The following is a 19,562-nucleotide window of genomic DNA, read 5'->3' on the forward strand; positions in this document are numbered from 1 at the left end:
TGGCTTGGTATACTGGTAATTGTTTCCTGTTCTGTTCACTGAGTGCAAGTGAAATTACTAAACACAAAACCAACAAACAAACCAACCCAAACAAAATCATGTTTACCCTAACAAACTGATTGCTGTTTCTCTTCGTCCTGAACTTTTCTGAGCATAGCAGTTGATGAGAGATGTTTGTGTTTGCTATAAAACTGATGTTTGGCAATTAAGTGAATACTCTGCTCTGGCTGATGTCTGTCCCCCTGTTGAAAAAGGATTCCTGCACTGTGCAGTGCTGCTAATGTGAAGATCAGGCACTGGGTCCCAGTTAGATGAGCAAACATTGCCCAGATCTGCTGCACTTGTTGTTCAGCATCCTTGTATTTTGAGAATGCTCTGTATGGGGTGTTTTTCAGTAATGTATTCTTATTTATCTAATCTTGCTCTTTTAATCTTCTGACCTAGCTGTGATACTAAGTATAAGGTATTTTTTATTGACTCTTCAGGTTCCTGAGTACTTGCACCTATGTATAGGTGATGCATTGCACTTACATGATGATTGCTGCACAGGCATGAATATTCTTAGCTGTATAAAGCATGCATTTTTTTCATACGCTATGTAATTCTTGAGTGTTAAACACCTTTGGTGGTGGCATTACTAAAGAAAGCACCAGTAATAAAAGGGAGAGAATTTTTTGGTACAGAATGCTGAGATACAGTGCATAGCTTGAAGTATGTCATCGTGTGAGCAGAACAGATCTTCTTTTGAAGCCTTAAATCCCTTCTAGCATTTACCCCACCGAGATGGTAAATGATGTCTGGAATTAGATTTACGCTTCTTAGCGTCAGAAGTTGGCATGAACCTGTCAAAAGCTGAAACTGCTGTCCTGAGATGTCTGGATATTTCAGTCTAAACCTGAACTGAGTTGGTTCTTCCAGAGAAGAAAATCTTCACAGCTCATTCACTAGCTGACTTTCCAGTCTCTTTAGCTGCTTTAACAGTAATATTTCTTTGAGTAAACATAGTTAATTTCCAATCTTTAATGTATTCAAGGGAGATTTGTTTCTTTTCTTCTGCAAGAAAGAAAAAGATGGTGAAGTATTTAAAAACAAATATTTGCATTTATTGATAAATACTACTCTGTAATATATTGATCTTATTCTGATACATGAATTGTATTTTCCTCTCATTTTTCTCTTAGGCAGAAAACCTTCTGCTTGATGCAGACATGAACATTAAAATTGCAGACTTTGGTTTTAGCAATGAATTTACAGTTGGTAATAAACTGGACACATTTTGTGGAAGCCCACCTTATGCAGCTCCAGAACTTTTCCAAGGAAAGAAATATGATGGTCCTGAAGTGGATGTGTGGAGCCTTGGGGTGATTTTGTACACACTAGTAAGCGGATCGTTGCCGTTTGATGGTCAGAATCTAAAGGTACAGTTGCAGTATGAAAGCTTGGCTTTCAGTCTCCTTAAATCTTATGTGTGATTAGTAGGCTCACCTTTTAAAACTCTGTTTTAAAGGAACTGAGGGAGCGAGTGCTGAGGGGGAAGTACCGCATCCCATTCTATATGTCCACAGACTGTGAAAATCTACTTAAGAAGCTACTAGTACTGAATCCAATAAAACGAGGCAGCTTGGAAGTAAGTAATCTCATCTTGGGGGAAAAAAAAGGGGCTTAGATTAAGAAAATAAAATACAGTAATTGCTTACAACTGTTTTTCACAATAGGTACTTTCTTTGCATTTTAAGGACCCAAAAGTTTTGTTTAAAAAAGAGTGAGAGAGGAAATGTCCCCAAAACATCTTGAAAATATAAAATGTTAATTGATGAAAGTCTAACCTTAATTGCAACTGACTAAAGACTATAACTGAAGAGTATTTCAAAATGCAAACCGCTCCCACTTCTTTCGGTCAGGTAATGGAGGTAGTTCAAAATGGGGGCAAGGACAAGAGTGTAAATATCTTATTCTTGGGAGTTTTCCAGAAGACCAAAACCAGCAGCAGGCACTTCCATCAGCCATTTTCATTTAATTTACTATATTCAGCATGATTTTTTTAAAGGGATAGATAAAAGAGTAACTGTGATTGAAAACTATGTGGGTGTTTTTTGTTTGTTTTAGTGCCATAATACAGACAGACACTTAAGAATACAATGAATGATAAGCCAGTAATTTCTGTGCAGCCTTTTCTTTCCCTCTTCTGGTACTTCTGTTTCTGAGTAGCCAGAAAATTAACATGTATTAATACTGTGTCCCTCAGCTAAAATCCGTTTTGAGGATTTCTACCGAGTTATGATTTTAGTGGTGGTGGTAGTAAATTAGGCTTTGTAATATGGCTAAAAGGTTCAGTGTTTTTAAGGGGCTCTTTCATTCAAGGTTGCTATACTGGCATGCACTTACTGGATGATTCTGGAGCTGCTGTTTAGCAAATATTTTGTGTAGTGTTCACTCTAAATGCTGTCCTGTTCTGTTTTGTGAATTGTTTAACCAAGATAGACTCCTGAAAATACCATCTACTTAGCACAGAGATGAAAGTAGGGTGGAAGATAAATAGAATGGTTTTAAAGTAGTATTTACGTGAGTTAATCACCAGTGACTTCATTTCATCTTTCTCTGCCTACTTGTGCAGCAGTGGATGGCATTTCAGAGAATAAATCCCATTTAAGCTGTTTTTTATTTGTAATGGCATGACTAACATTTTCTGACATGGATGCTACCTGTGTTAAGGTAGCAAACGTTTAGTGAGCTGTGTCTGCATACAACTTAATCTCAAGGTGATTCTGGTTTGTGACTTCTTATAAATAACTGTAGCTTTAGTAAAAGCTGTGCTGAAGAGAATAGTGAATGGTGGCTTCTTCTTTATTGATACTCAATTCTTATGTATTTACTAGTGTCTAGAGGACATAATGGTAAGAGCGTAGTGACTTGAAGATGGTGAAAGTTTGTGCTTTTCTGTGTCATGTTTTAAGGTTTAGGAAAAACATTTTCCTTTTGTTGAACTTTCCTCTGGATTTTCAGCAGTTTCTCTTGAGATCTAATTTTACTTTCATTCTAGATACTGTAATGTTATCCAGTTCTCCTAAAATTCCTTCCTGTCCCTAGAGAGATGTGTTGGATAGCAGTCTTGCTGGAACAGCATAGTCTGATTATATGGAAGAGAGCAAGAAAATGTTATTGTGTGATAGGGGATCTCGAGCTGTGGATCAGTACTAAAACACTGATGATAACGGGTATTGATCAGTTTGCTAATCTGAGGGAGAGAGACATCACAAATGCTTTTAAAATATGAATGTTCCTGAAACCACATGTATGTTGATTTAGAAAGCCATGGTTTGTACTTTGGAAAGAAATTACTATTTCTTCTGTTTCTAAAAATACATATTTATAATGTAAGTACATATTTATTCGCAGATTCTAAAAGCGGAAAGACAATCTCATCTTAGGTGGGGAGGGTTTTTTGTCTGTGCTTTGTCTTTTAATTATTTGTTCAGTCCCAGCCGTCCACCCGCTCAGTTCCCATGCGTGTTTTTCCCTCACCATTCAATAGGATGTTTGTCAGTGACATGAGCATCAAAGCTGAGGCTGACACAGGATCGGCACCATATGGGTTAGGCTTAGCACTTTTCCTCTGGTAAGGACCAGGCAAATATTTATTGAAAGGGTTCATCTAGACATTTTCATGGTTGCAGCAGAGAGAAAACATTTTAGAAGCAAGAGAATGTTGTTGTAAAATCTTCACAGGAAGAGATGGAAAAAATGCATTGTCAGAAAATGTGGGTTTTCCCTTAACTATTAGGATTTCAAAGAATTCCTCCTCCTCCAAGTCTTCAGTTCTTTCAAAGCAACACTGTGCAATTCCCACAGAGCAGATTTATGCTTACAAAGAGTAATAAAACAAATAATTTTGAGACAGACATGTCTTGAGCCAGATTATATTTAAATTGTTTTCCTGAAAGTTGAGGGAAACCTCATCAGTAATACCTAATTGGTTGAAAACTCAGTTTGGGTTTGTCATTAAGAAATACAGTTTGGGTCAGATCTTCACCTTGACCAAAACTGCTGCTCTTGAATCAGCTGAGTGAAAGCACAGCAGAACTTGCACAGATTTAATACTGATCCTGGAACTGGATCATTTGTGTCACTTCAAAATGCTTGAGTTTAAGAGCCTGTTTTAAGAGTTGTACAATAACTCAATGTGCCTATGAGATCATGTATTTAAAAGATAGAAGCTAGCAGAGTTTTGCATATTTAACAAATGGAAAAGCTGGAGCAGATTACATTGAAGTGATCCACCTACTGAAGAGATAGGAAAAACTGTAAGTGGGAATTGTTGGGTTTGCCTATTCAAGAAGGGTTGAGAAACAGAGATAGGATTTGAGCAGTGTGATTTGTGTCATCCAAACACATTATCATGCTTAAACTTTACATTTAATTAACAGTGTCCTTAAAATAAACTGTAATTGCAGGTACCGCGTACTATTCTTTGGAGAGTCTCATGTTACTGCAAGGCTACAAATACATAACCAAAGGCTATTGCAAAAGAAGCTTGTGCTCTCTATGCCAGAGATACAATAAAGCAATACATGTACACAATACCTTCCCTTTTATCTCCCGCTTCAAAAGCCCAAAATTCAATCCTGTGGCAGAACTTTGAACAAATCTGTAAGTCTTACTGTCAGCCAAATGTTAACTGGCCCAAGTACAGAGTTCTGTATTGTTCTTGTAAGGATACTGCTATTTGTGTCTGTAATTTGGCAGCAGCACTACGTACAAAGAATCTGGTTATATCAATGGAAACTTGAGTATTTTACTGTTTGTGAGAAATAACTTAATTCTGTATTTGCAAAGCATATTTGGAGCTTGTGGGAAACTTGATTTCTTTCACTCTTCTGTCAACCTAGTGAGCAGTATTAGAGAATGTCCCTAAAGAGGCACGTGTGCCTGTTGCTGTAGGAAGGAAACCAATTTTAGCTGTTTTAAAGATTAATATATCCGTAAGGAGAGATTGTGGTGGCGGTTAGGATTCCAGCTGATCAGTCTGGCGGGCTTATAAACAGATCCAAGCTACAGCAGAGGAAATTTTCCAAAGAATGCAGAAGGAAATATCTGCACGGCACAGAGAGAGTTATGAGGCATTTCTCGCTGCAGCCAAACTGTGAACATACTTAGGTCAAGTGCGGGGAGAAAGATCCATAGGATAAAGTGACCAGTCGGCATCACAATCTTGAAATGAAAGACTGTAGGAAGCATCGGCACGCTCCTGAAATGTTCTATAGTTTGTAAACATGCTTCCTTTGTTATTATTTGAAGGAGTTACTTATTGTCATACAGTTGATATTGTAGTAACATCTAGGGATTTTAACCAAGATAAGGGCATGAGTGGCAGGCACTCAGCAAGGTAAGATTAAGAGGTGGTGGAAGTGAAGGGTACAAATGGAAGATTTTTGTGTGATGAACTGCAAATTCTTTCCTCTTGGTAGTTTTTCTGGTATTTTGAGTGGGTAGATACTGTAAAGGATAAATAATGGGGGGGGGGGGTGGTGAACTAATGGAGACTAGAGGATGTGAAAGATAAACTGTAAGATGGGAGGGGAAAGGTGTGAGTAAAAGAGCAGAATTCTGTTTATTATGAATTTTAAGGGCTGTTTTTCCCCAGACGAGCTCACCCAGGTTTCCCTAGGCATGGTAAATGGCATATTGACCTAAAGTTCATTTCTTTCCCTAGCAAATTATGAAGGATCGGTGGATGAATGTTGGCCATGAAGAAGAAGAACTAAAGCCATATACTGAACCTGAACCAGATTTTAATGACACTAAGAGAATAGGTAAGACTATTACAAGGATGTTGCATCTGATGTACACAGGCAGTTTTATCTTGTAGATCCAACTAAGCTCTTACCAAATTTGACATGCAATCTCATCCTACAAATAAAATGTTTTCTCTTTATTTAAATGAGAAATTTCATTACAATGCCCTCCTTATAACTACTGTTGTGACTTCATAGAGCTGGCATAAATCTACAAGCATAGTAAAAGATGAATAAGATTACAGAATTCATCATGCAGAAGGAAACGAGCAACAGTTTTTATCTGGCATGGTCAGAAAAAGATGCTATGTTGTTCCTGTAGCTGTTTGTAGTTTCTATTTGCCAGTGTCGTCATTGAATAGCATTGAACTCTGTTGAATAACATAGTTGAGAGTTTTCAAGAGCATAACGATGAAAGGAGGAGAGTTGCAGTCTTTTTGATTTTGCTCAGCAAAGATGATGCTGGTTGAATGGAATCCCAGTTATATGTTAAATTATAAGGTGTTTTTTTTACTACTTTCATTGTTCTTTAGTTGTCAGGAAACTCAAGCACTTACTCTGGTAATGCATCTAGTTCTTCTTACTTTTAGACATAATGGTGACAATGGGCTTTTCAAGAGAAGAAATCCATGAATCTTTAGTAAACCAAAAGTATGATGAAGTCATGGCTACTTACCTACTTCTAGGTAGAAAACCACCTGAAGTAAGTGCTACTTAATTTATGTCTTCTGTCACCTTTATATCTGGTTGAATTGAATATTCTGGTGATTAATGTTTTACTGAACTATTTTGCAACATTTTCTGTTAAAAAAAATTGATAACTTGCTAATGTCTTCCCCTTTTCATATCTTCTTGGATATATTGTTAGTTCCCATATGAAGAAATAGACTGAATATAGTATCTTCACATTTGCTTGTAAATCTGTTGAATTGCTTTGTTAAAAAGCTAGCTGTTAATCTGAAGTGGCCTGACTTCTAAGTGCTCAATCTTCTTCCTGTCATGTGCATTTACAGTTAAAATCTGAAATAGTTAATTTCACTAGAGCAATCCTCAAACTTTTAAGATGTAACATTTATTTCTCAGAAATGCGTTCAGCCTTTCTCAGTTGTACTATTTTATAGTGTATTTTATTATATAATAAATAACTGCATGATGGCCATTAATATATTTGTGATAGGAAATATTTTGACTGTTTTGGAGCTAGAAGGATCTTTTAGGACCATAGGGATTTTCAAGAAATCAAATCAAGACCACGGCTTTCTTTTTGAAGGGATTTTTTTCCTGCTGCTTCATTAGCCTTCCTTCATTTCCAAGACTGTGTAGATCCGCTATGTGCATTGTTGAGTACGTTTTCCCACAGCATCTCTGAACCAGAATTCCCTTGTGATGGCAGAACATGGAGGGAATCTGTCTAGCATGATTTTGACTTAAACTACTTGGAAGAGGATATTTGTCTTTTCCACTGCTTGCTCTTACAACTTAGGCTTCTTAGATATCAACGAACCGGTGGCTGAATTATATGCCTTATAAAGATGTGTTAAAGGGCTGTAAGGAATCCTTGAATCAGTAGTACTTTCTTTTTTAGCCCTTCTGACTCACTCTGCATTTTGGAATTTTTCTGAAGTTAGAAATGCTTTTTAAGCTTAAAAAAAGAGTTGAGGGAGCCACTCTTTGGCTTAGGTTTTAAAATAGCACAGTTTTGTAACTGTGGAGTCTGCTAATTTTGTTTTCAGCATTCATTAACTTCTTAGCTTTAGCTGTGTTTCTAAAGCACATTACACAGAGTCGCAGAATGGTTGGGGTTGGAAGGGACCTCTGGAGATCATGCAGTCTAACTCCCCTGCTAAAGCAGGTTTAACTGTTACCCACACATGAAGTGATAAAATTCATTTTGAATAAAATTAAACTCTGGGTACAATTTTACCTCTTTGCTTCAAAATGCTCTGAAAGTACCAGCAATGTTGAATTTATGCTTTGAAAAACTTTTTCTTCTAGTTTGAAGGAGGTGAGTCCTTGACAAGCAGCAACTTGAGTCAAAGGTCTCGTCCTAGCAGTGACCTCAACAACAGTTCTGTGCAGTCTCCCGCTCACCTGAAGGTCCAGCGGAGTATATCAACTAACCAGAAACAACGGCGTTTCAGTGATCATGGTGGGGATGACATTCCAACAAGTAAAGTAACATACACAACTCAAGTCTGAATGTGCAGTGTTTTGTGAACCTGGCAGGTCCACCACTCTGTGCATTTGTTGTGTATCTCGTTGTGCTCCACTGTGATGCTTTTATTTGTATGAATGCTTCTGTCGTAATTCTGGGTCAGTGTCAGAGAGTTAATGTTTTAAACTTGTTACTTGTTTATTCACTAAATAAGAGCTTGAGGATGTTTTGTGTTTATGAAGTAATGGCAAAATATTGGTCGGGAATAGAGTCAAAAGCAGTAAACCATTATGTTTACCAGTGCATTTGAAGATGGGTTCAAATTGTTTCCAAGAGACAACAATTTTACCAATTATTAGGGAAATATTTTCTGGTGAAAGTGGTTACATCAAAAAGGAGTGCACATTTAAAACATTAACTAAAAAGGTGAATTTTTTTTTTTTTTCCCCATCACCCCCTGAGAGAGCTGTTAAATTACAGGAAATATTTTTAAAATGCTAAAAATGTCCCTTTTCTCTGCCTTAATTTACGTTATTATTTCTATTTTTACTGTTTTCCCTCTGTGGTAGTTCGTTGTGGTTACTTTTTTGGGGGAAAAAAAAGGAAAATTGTGAGGATCATCAGCTAATGTGACTTTTATTTCAAGGGAATGTAAAATTCTACAGATGGAAATTTGCCTCAAAGCATTTTAAAGAATGGTAAGGGGGAAAGAATTGTAATTTTCCAACCATAAACATGCTTTTAAACAAAATAGTTCTAGGGTTTTCAGGGGAAAAGGACCTTCCATGGTGTTTAAAGTTAGAATTAAAATATTATTCTAGGTTTTACATCCTGATGTGAAATGGGAACTAATTCTGAACTGCAAAGAGAGTGTAGGTAGAAAACTTAACCTGGCAAACCTCAATTGAATAGGTTGATGTATGTGCTGAGTTTGCAGTCATAGTTGTTCAAATGCTTTTTTGGGCTCAGAGAATTGTATCTGGACTATTTTGGCCAGGAAAAATGCAATGATTATTTTTAGGTATTTATTAATTCTGTTTTTATTTGGCAGTTGGTCCCTCAATTCCTCCTGCTGTGTCATACACGAAAAGGGCTCAGGCAAACAGTGTGGAAAGCGAACAGAAGGAAGACTGGGACAAGGATGTCTCACGCAAACTTAGCAGCACTACAGTGGGATCCAAAGGAGAAATGGCTGCAAGTCCACTTGTGGGTCCAGAAAGAAAGAAATCCACCATTCCCAGTGTGAGTGTGCTTTTGCCTGGTTATATTTGTTTTTCCCTATTTAAACAAAATCTGCAGCATAAGGTTACTATAGACGTAACGGTTACTGAATAAGCCACTAAGTCTATTTCTGGTAACTTTTGCTGGCAGACAGAAATAGACAGGCTTCAGTGGATGCCTTTAACGTAAACTTTTCCCTTCCCCCACAACTTTACTTTTTCTAACACTAACATAAGAGTAAGCACTAGGATGTCTGCACTTGGGCAAACTGAAGATCTGTCAAGACAAATAGTGGATATTTAGGGAAAGAACATAAGAACAGTGCCAATATGGAGTGCTCTGTTGCTGGTTTCTAATTCTTGTGTATCTACAAGGAAGCCAGGGGACTTCCTGAATCAGAGATTTCATCTGAATAATCCTGTGTAATATCCCTCATAAGTGTTTTCCCTGTGACTTTGCTTAGTTTTCTGAAACCACCGCTCTTTGGACTTCACAAATAAGGTGGAGGGGAGGGGAACAACCTACTTTTCCCCTGGTGTGTGTGCCTGTTGATGTTACGAGTTACAACCTGTTTCTTGTAATAAGAAGTGATTTATTTTCTAGTTCTTCTGTTACAACGTCCTTCAGTTTTGTAAACTAGTATCATGTTACTGCCTTAGACATCTTTGTTCCAAATAGGAGAGTCTGCCTCTCCTAATGTGAAAGCATCTACTTTGTGGAAGTTCATGGGCAGTAGTATCAGTGTTTAGGCTATACAATGGAAAAATGTTGTGTAATGTTTAATCAGCTACTTAAGAGCAAGAGTTCATGTGGGGAAAAAAGGAATTGTAAATTAAGATTCAAGTACACTTTATGCTATTTAGGAGGCACACTGTATTAAATACAAAAATTCTGGCCACCTTTTAGCACAGGCAGCAAGAATTGCCGTTGTCCTTTGGGATTCTACATGCTGGCCCCCATCTTGGATACTCTGGGGAGATTAGATGCATTTCTGCAGGAATTTTCTTTAAACAAAATAGATGCTGAAGTTCATGTAACTCTTGCTGTTCTACAGGCTGTGTCTGCAGGCACTTTAAACATTTCTTTCAAATTTAAAATAAATTGTTTATCCCCACAAAGAGTCTTTGAAATTAAGGCTGTGTGGATTATATGCAGGAACTTTGTGACTTCTAAGATTAGATTTCATATCTGAGCCTTCCCAAAACTATATTGCCCCAGAGCTGATTACAGTCACGTATGGTACAAGCTGATGTATCAAAAGCATTTCTCTGCTTTCTGAGAACTAATTAAATGGAATATCTTTGCTATTCAGAATAAGAAACTGATTTACTTGCTAATGGCAACTTCAGTATTTGTGTTTTGAGGACTTAGTAAGAGGCTTTGTGATGGGCAAGATTAAGGAATAGTGGTGTCTGATATTGCAGCAGTAGTTAGATTTTTTTGTAAGCTGCTCAACTTTAAGTTTGGTTTTTAAAACTCATGTTTATAGTGAACAAAGCAAATTTAATATGGATAATTTTAAAATACTCCTGTGTAACTTTAAGGGTGATGTTAGGGAAGGTAGGATTTCTTATAAACAAGTTTGTCACCTCCAGTCATACTTGTCTAGCTTGCAAGAGTTTAATTCGAAAACCAGGTAAGTGCAGTTGTTAATCTTCCTTACACATTGGCCTTGAAACAGTTTATTCAGTAGTCTCTGGGGGGGTGATACTAATGCTGCAAATCTGTAGAAGAGGGAGACCTAAACACACAGTAAATCTTGCAGAGGTCATGATGCCCTACAGTTCCCAAATTTAGAGTATTTGAAATCTTGCCAGCGTGTATCAGTATGTTAGGTTAGTACTTTGAAAACCTCTTTCACCCCAAATTCAATATGTACTGTATTAAAAACAGAATTGTCCATCGTGTACTGCAAGTAAGCCTTCAGCAGCTAATCTGTGCATGACAGGGGAGGAGGAGAACATTGGTATTCTATGAAGTATGTGCAAACTGAAATCAGTAACAAGGAAAGTTCCATCAGTATTTTTTATTCTGTTTATTTAGTTTTATTTTTATTGTTGCTACAAGACACATCTGGCGTTATCTGCATAATAATTTTTGGGTTGGCAGACACAGATTAAGAATGTTTTCTTTTTGTTCTCTTGAAATCTCTTTTGAGAGAAGGCAAGTAACTGTAAGGCTGGAGCCTTAGCAACTTAATCTCCACAGGGAAGCCTTTCAACCAGCCAGATAGATGTGTTCTCTAGGATTCCAGTTTGTTCCTTTGGTCCCAGAGACAAATAACTTAGTAAGACAGTATGTGGGAATTGGATAATAATACTTAGGAAAGCAAATGTCAGCAAATTTCAGTTTCTCTGTTTTATTTTAGTGTACTCTCAATGGTACAGTAAAGTGATGGTGAATAAGCTATTAGAAAAGATAGCTGATATAAATTATTTGTTTGAATACATTAGGCTAGTACATTTGAAGACATTAAGAATATACATAAATGGATGAAACTGGTTTTGTTTCCAATTCTGGCATTTCTGTACAACACAATGTACAGTAGAAGAAGGTATTTAGTTTAATTTTTGTCTCAATTTTCTTCTAGAATAATGTATTTTCTGGTAGTGGAATGACAAGGAGGAACACTTACGTTTGTGAACGTTCTTCAGATCGCTATTCTGCAATACAGAATGGGAAGGACAACAGGTATTCTTCAACTTTTATTACTTACTAATTTGGGTACAAGAGCTGAGGCACAGAGAAGCAGGTTATGCAATTAATGAATACCATTATGCAGCATGGTGTGAAATACATGAAGTCCGATTGTACCTTTTCATCTTGTCTTCCACCACAATTTCTATGTTTGTAATGAAATTTATAACTAAATGTGTAGATTTGCCTTTGTCTCTTTTTATGGATCCATATTTATTACCAATGGTTGTCTTGCAACAGTGAGTAAAGTAACTGCTTACAACCAAATAGACAACTCTGTTATGGAGAACTTTGTTGGAGCACCCCAACAGTGGAGCCTAATCCCTTTCCATTTCTTCTAGTAATCAAAGTTAAAATTGTTAAGACTTGTCAATTCTATACGGTACAATTTTTTTGGCCTAAAATAATATTTTAGTAGAGATGGTAACCAAGTTGTATGTGTTTTTGGGATGATAATTACACTGTTTATATGTTTTGTTAAATATTATTGTATTTAACACTGCCACAATTACTGGGGGTTTTGAGATACATCCTTTGTTCATCCTTGGTGTTAGTTAAACCGTGTACCTGACTGCAAAATAAACATTGGCTTTACTGGGGAGTAATGCAAAGTGGATATTTTTTAGTTTAAAGCATTAAGTCTTACTCTGATTTTATTTTGGTGTTAGCTACTTAAATAGCAAAGGGTAAAATGAATCAGAAAATCCCTAGCATGAAATAACACCATCTAGTAAATTAGTTTTATTTTCTGTCTTGGTGTCTGAATTTTTTAATTATGCATTTAATTTTGAAAATAGCAAGAGTATAGGGCTGTTGAACTATAGTAAAATGAGCTATGGAACACGTGAAGTACAGCTATTCCAAGTGCTATAAGGAGGTACATTAAAAAGACTGATTTTCAGTATTTAATTAATTTCAAATTATTAGGTGCTCTCAAAAGCATCTTTCCAAATTTTTGACTATAGATAAAAATATTTGAACAAAGTTTGCAATAGTTTGTTTTTTTTTAAAGAAATAAGAATTTTTTTTTAGGATTAAAATTTATACTTGCGTAATTTTTCTGATCTCACAAAAATGAATACAGGTTTTCCTGCAATAGATTTAATACCAAAAACATAATAAGAAGGGATTTTATTTCAAAAGTTTCTCATTTTTTAAATTTATATTTAATTTTTTTTCTATAGCATTGAAAAGACAACTCTTAATCCCTGTTCCTTTCATAAGTGCAATGAGTATGTTCTGCTTTTTGAGCAGATTCTGAAAAATGAGGGATTTTTGAGTTGTATACTCACCTTTCCTGTAATACATTGTGATTGTATTTGGTATAGCTGAAAATCTTGTGTAATTGGCTTACTCACACTAAATCTTTACCTCTTTGCTACAGATATTATTTAGCTTTGGGACTGTTGTTGCTAATACATTATTAATGCAACTTTTTTTATGCTTGTGGAGACAAAGCTGTAGTTTGACTTCTGTATTAAAAAGTCATTTGACTTTTATATTAAAAATTAATAATATGATAGTTTTACTGCTACTTTCGTCTCTTCCTTGCCACTTAGGCAAAGCGGGGTAGAGAGAACTGTATTTTGGCTCATCCTAGCAGTGGTTGAGATGGTCCAGAGGAGAAGTACAACTTGATCCTTTGAAAATAGACTTGCTACCAAGTGATAATGTGACAGCAGTTCCAAATGTTTCAAGTTCTAGATGTTTGAGTTTTAACTGAAAATAAGGGTATTCATTTCACAAAAGGAGACTCTGTTTAATCAATCTATTTAAGGCTTTTGCAAATTTCTTTTTTCAGTTTTTTTTTTTTACTATTTCCATGTACTCTTTGTGGTATTTCTTCATTACTTTGAATAATGTGTGTGTAACCTTTAATCTTGGGAGGAGTGAAAAGGCCTGATTTAACATACATGGTGATGTGATTTGTGGATGAACATAATTTTCTCAGAATTCTGTGTTCTTTCCTTAAGCTGAATATGGCAGCTGGGTCACTCAGTCTTATGGTTTTTTAAACGGCACTAAAAGAAGAAATTAATTGTTATTTTCCCTGTTTGCTATGGTGTTATACTCTAACCTTTCTTTTCCCTTTTCATTTGTCCTTCCCTCCTGCCTTGCTACCATGGTAAAAGCCTAACAGAAATGTCTGCGAGTAGCACGTCTTCCGCAGGCTCTGCAGTAGCTTCTGCTGTATCAACACGGCCTCGGCATCAAAAGTCTATGTCTGCCTCTGGTCATCCTATAAAAGTTACACTGCCAACCATCAAAGACGGCACTGAAGCTTACAGACCAAGGTAATAAATTGATTACTATTTCTTTAATGCTGTGCACTTCAAAAATTTGTTGTTTAGTCCATGATCTACTTTGATTGCAGTCTGTTCAAAACTGTCATTTTGCATTCTGTCTCAAAACACCAGGTTACTCAAGTAGTGTGGGCATTACAGACAATTTAAGCCTGATTTTGTTCATAACATGTTTGCATATAGTTAAAGAAGTTCCTTGACTGCCTCCCTCTGGATGCTTCTGGAAAACTTAAGTAGTTAAACATTTAACTAATTTAGACAGGACTGTACAACACAGGCCGCCGTAAATTCATGTGAGACACTGAAATGTTAGCCTTTTGGTTTTGTAGATTGCTAGGCTCATTTCTGTCTTAAAAGCACTGTAGTATAGTTACTGTTAATTGCCCAAATAGCTTTATGTATTTATTTTTGCCAGATTACTTCTTAAGAAGTATCTGTTAAGCTTTTGGAGTGCTTGTGTGTTAAAGGTTTTGATGAACATAGTTTTCAGGAAGAGGACTAGGAACATTCAGATCTTACTACAGAGTTTTCTACCTTTTCCCTTTGTCCTATTATCTGTGTGTATTTTTTAACTGCTCTTAATACTTGAGACAGTTTGATTTTACAATGAATATGTATCTTGATTATTTCTAAGTATGAATCATAAAGGGAAATAAGTAGTAGAATCAGGCTTAAAGAAAAAGGAATCAAGAGCAGGATTTTTTTCCTGTCTTTGAGAAATGGTTGTCATGTAGGAGGGTTTCTAGCACAGTCTTTCTCTTTATTTATGTTTCTGTTTTCCCAGCAGTGCAACTCAAAGAGTGCCTGCTGCTTCCCCGTCTGCTCATAGTATTAGCACTACCACTCCAGACCGAACCCGCTTTCCTCGGGGGAGTTCAAGTCGAAGCACTTTCCATGGTGAGCAGCTAAGGGAGCGGCGTAATGCCACTTACAATGGACCGCCTGCCTCACCATCACATGAAACCGGTGCTTTTGCACATGCTAGAAGAGGGACATCAACTGGTATTATAAGCAAGATAACTTCCAAGTTTGTTCGCAGGTTAGTACCTCGATTTTTAAGAGAAAAAAAGTGCAGCTTATATAGGGCCATATTTGCAAAGTCATTGAAAATATCCAGTTTAAGTCTGAAGTAGATGTACATTTAGTCAGAATGCTGCTTGGTTTGTATGTTCCTTTCAGAACCTGCCTTGTTTTACTTCTCTGTGTGTATTGTAACTGTTATGTTTGACCAGTTATTCTGCTGCTTTATCTGAAAGGAGCGAAAGAATGCTTCTCAAAAGCATTTTTACTCATGCTTTACAGCTAAAATACAGAGATGCTACAATTAAGTTAAAATGAAATGAACTTAAATACTGAAAGCAGTGACTTAAAAATGAGTCATTATTTAATAACAATATTTTAACTGGATGCACTTTGTTGCAAGGGCTGTATTTACAAGTGTTTCATTGCCATGCTTAGAGGGAAGAGGTATTAACAAATTATTTCAGGGACTTCTAAAATTCGTGAGTAGATGAGAAGTGTAGAAGTGGGCAGAAGTCTGGATGTCTGGAAATACTAATATTTCAGTATCATGCAGCCTCTCATATCATGTTACCAGCTTCTTCAAAAGCAAGTTCAGGATTCTGAAAGAAGAAAACCCACACACCCTGGACCTGCGGTCATTCCCGTGATGATGCTAACAGTAATAATATTGTAAGAAGTGCTGGGAAGGATTTTCAAATACATAGTTTAATATTAAGTGACTATTGACTTCGCAGTCCCAATAGCTTTTCCAAAATGGGATTTAATTTTCAGTTTGCCCCTATCTAACAGTGATTTACTTATAATTCTTAAGCCTACTTATGGATGTATCCATATGCATTATTGTCAGTTTTACAACAGAACTATGTCTTGTAAACCTCGCTTTTCTTTGCAGAATTATGCTGTTATGTAATGAATTGTCATTTGTCTGTGTGTGTATATATATAATATATAGATATAAAAATTCAAACCTAGGTTAAGATAGTAGCAAATTTGTAAGTAAAATATGAGTTGCATAAGATGATACTATAAGGGAAGAGAGAAAGCTAGAAATTCAGTGTTTTCCTTATAAAATGGATTTAACCTGGTGAGCACCTAGTGCCTCACTGTATGTTTAAGCAATACCTCTTATGATGAACTAAAAAGAAAAACCAAAAAAAGTATGTGAATTATTTTCTTTTTTCAGAAACCTGAAGATACAGGACTATGATCCTCCATTATTGGTATCTCCAGCACTTTACGGGGTGGGGGGGGAAGAATTTGTTCTGCAGTTTAAAACAAGAAACAAAAGTTACAGCAAAATTAGTCTCTTGTGTTCTCAGGGTACATTTCTTAATGGGAGAAAAGGTATTTTCTGTTACTTACCTAACCAATTTCAGGAGCACAGGCTGGTTTTCTGCACTGCAGCTCATTGCTATTTGCAAGGAATGGTATCTTGAATTGTTTTGACAAGTCGGATCAAAGAATTAATATTTTCATTATGTTATACTGCAATGTTAAAATAATAATGTAAACTGTGTATTTAGAATTAACATTGTAAATTGATGTCTTAAAGTTATCTTTACTAGAGAACATTTTATACAATTTCCTGTTATGCCTTATACAGCTAAAAATGCATTTTCCTATAATGAAGGCCTTATAAGGGCTTTGGGTGGTTTGTTGCTGGTGGTGGTGGAGGGTTTGGTGTTTTGTTGTGGTTTTGTTTCTGTAAACTGGGGGTTGTTTGGGTGGAGGTTTGGGGGTTGCTGTTCTTTAGCTGGATCACGTAACTGCATGCCTGTTAACTTGTGCGCTGCTCAGTAAATAATGGTTTAAAGCATACCTTGAATAGAAGGTGTCATGAAAGACTTTTATTACCTTTTGGCAAAGGTTAAATGCCTTTTCTGGTAAGTATATAAAACAAATCCGTAATGAGAATGCTTAACGAATAGGGTATTGATGTATTTTGCATCAATGGTTTATGTCAAATGATGCTTCTCTGATGTTATTTACTAAAGTATTTGTGTTTTGAAGATATTATAAATTAGTAGCTGAAATTGTGTGCTAAAATGTTTGTACAGCAGCACTAGGAACATACCTAGGTGGCTTACACACTGTTTTTCAAGTTGATTCAGACTAAAAGGGCATAATACAGAACAGTTCCTTTTTACAGTTCTAATTCACCAAAATGAGGAAAAAAAAAAAAAAACATGTTTAACCTCAAGCTCACCAGTAATCTTGCCAAAGTAACAGCTGATTTGCTTAAAGATAAGCAGGTGTTGAAGTAAGCTTTCTCAACTGGGCTCCAAACATTTGATCTCACAAACTCTTAGGCACGTCTTACCTTTAATAATTTGAGCGTGCCTAAGCAAGAGCACCTCCCTGTGCTCTCAGGACTGAGCTGTAAAGGCTTGGCCAGAAGGGTGCAGAGTGGAGCACCCCCCTCCCCCAGACCGCCTTGATCCTGTGTGCTTGCTGGAATTACTTGTGGCCATTGCCCTCTGTCTGCAGTAGGTTAAGAATAACGTGTTGATATTACCATCAATTTAAAAAACAGATAAATAAACCATTATGTGTTAGAGCTGCAAGAAGTGAAGGTGTCATAAAGGGAAGTTAAATTTACAGCTGTGGGAAAAATACTATTAAACAGTGTTAGGCTTGACATAATTATACTGGTTTTTCTCTTTTTTTGATCAGTAGCTATTTAACATTGTTCTAGATGTAGGTTTTCTTAACTTTTATTTTTCACCTTTATCATTGAATCTCAACCTTAACTTTGTTTTGAGGGATCCAAGTGAAGGCGAAGCCAGTGGCAGAACTGACACCTCAAGGTGAGGAGCCACTATTAATACTTCGCTCCTAGGTCTTTCGCATCAAGGTTTAAGTGGTTTCTTCAAGAGTTAATCAGGATGTAAAATAGAATAGTATTTAATTAATCTGCATTTCAAAAATGGTTTTTATTTGTGGGGGGAGGGGCTTTGGTGAGGGCCTTTATCCCTTGCGAAGTATTTGATATAAAAGTTTTATTTAAGTATATTCCCATGAACAATAAAGCCCCCTGTAGGAGCTGACCAATTATTTAGGCACTTAAAATCATGTTTTCGCTTATAAATATTTAATGGTGTTTACTTTTGGTTTCAGTGGAAAATATAGTATACTTTGTGTCTGTGTGTGTGTATATATTTAATATCGCATTTTTACTATAGTTGCTTACTGCATTCATTATTAAAGCTGCTGTTAACCAGAAGTAAACACCTTTAGTCCCTGTGAAATGAATGTCACTTCACATTGAGAAATAAGTGACATTCAGAGACAAAAAGGGTGGTGACTGCTAAGTACTGAATTTGTATGGCAACCACTGTACGCAAATCTGTATCTGCTGTCTTAGTACTAAAGCATTCCTTCATATGCTCATTTTCCAGTATATCTGCTCTTTTGCCGTATCTCAGCATTTGGTTCTGCATTTTTGGTGTGCTTAGTACAATGCATAACTTTTTATTTTGATGCTCTCTAATGAACAGGCATTGTAGTTTGCATCCTAAACTGGTCACTTATGGAAAGTGTCCGCTTAGATGTCAAAACAGAAAGCCTTTATTTAAACAACAAAAAAAGGCAGCACGTTTTTAACAGGATTCATTGTGTAATACACAATACATTTTATTTACGTTAGCCCTTTTCAATTCAAAGTTTATTAGCTGTCAAATTCTTGATGTGGAAGGGGAAAAATAGAGATTAATCAACTGTTCAAATGAAGTGTGAAATTGCTTTCAGCTCTTGCTTTCATTCTCCAGCTTCCTCTACTTTTTGTCATCCTACAGTGTCTGTTTTGGGCTAAAAGTCTTTGAGATCTTCTCCCTGCCATGCTCTATCGCTTAACACTGATGTGGCTTCTTGGGGATCACACTGAAAGTCAAATTAAAAATGCTTGTTTTGACTCCTCTCTGAATAGTGACAGTTTGTAGACTATCAAAATGAGAACAGCACCTTTCCCCAGTGATGGATGGGGGGCATCCGGCATCTGAAGTACCTGGAACAAGAATAGAAACAGTTGGCTGTTACTTTTAAATAATGAGTGCTGTTTCTCCAAATGCTTTCTGCAACTGAATAAATAAAAGAAGCGTCAGAGCAAGAACCTTGGTTGGAAATTAATCCTTTGAAATTTTGTCCATGTCATTGTGTCAACAAAATTACTTTGTTTCTATATGTCACTGTTTCTTCCATGAAAAAGCCACAGGCTATGTCCTTAACTGCTTGACAAGCAAGCTGTTTACAACCAAATTACAGCAAAAAATTTTGCTTAATCTGTTAAAATAAAGCACATTGTTATATTTTTACAGAGAGAGAGGTCAAAAATACATAATAAATGCAAAAAGGAGGGAAAGGAAGAAAAGAGGG

At 36.3% G+C, this 19,562-nt stretch overlaps 1 protein-coding gene and 1 long non-coding RNA gene across 10 annotated transcripts in view; both read left to right on the forward strand.

Annotated features, from left to right (window-relative positions):
- Positions 1-19,562, forward strand: part of LOC133280431 (uncharacterized) — a 148,249-nt gene that overhangs the window by 98,614 nt on the left and 30,073 nt on the right. The gene's annotated exons all lie outside the window — the stretch shown is intronic.
- Positions 1-19,562, forward strand: part of MARK1 (microtubule affinity regulating kinase 1) — a 58,139-nt gene that overhangs the window by 36,469 nt on the left and 2,108 nt on the right. For 2 of the 9 annotated variants that reach the window (XM_061475342.1, XM_061475350.1), the window contains 10 exons: positions 1,182-1,418; positions 1,508-1,627; positions 5,711-5,810; positions 6,383-6,495; positions 7,788-7,962; positions 8,999-9,189; positions 11,759-11,859; positions 13,998-14,159; positions 14,953-15,207; positions 17,954-17,998. In XM_061475342.1, coding sequence (XP_061331326.1) covers positions 1,182-1,418; positions 1,508-1,627; positions 5,711-5,810; positions 6,383-6,495; positions 7,788-7,962; positions 8,999-9,189; positions 11,759-11,859; positions 13,998-14,159; positions 14,953-15,207; positions 17,954-17,998 — 1,499 coding nt within the window. Of the gene's footprint in view, positions 1-1,181; positions 1,419-1,507; positions 1,628-5,710; positions 5,811-6,382; positions 6,496-7,787; positions 7,963-8,998; positions 9,190-11,758; positions 11,860-13,997; positions 14,160-14,952; positions 15,208-15,744; positions 16,187-17,953; positions 17,999-19,562 lie in introns of those variants that run through there. The other 7 variants (XM_061475348.1, XM_061475349.1, XM_061475343.1 and 4 more) reach the window with 7 other exon arrangements.

Source organism: Pezoporus flaviventris, unplaced genomic scaffold, assembly GCF_033815535.1.
Source record: "Pezoporus flaviventris isolate CSIRO_AGI_PZ_B2104156 unplaced genomic scaffold, CSIRO_AGI_Pfla_v1 ptg000083l, whole genome shotgun sequence".
NCBI lineage: Eukaryota > Metazoa > Chordata > Aves > Psittaciformes > Psittacidae > Pezoporus > Pezoporus flaviventris.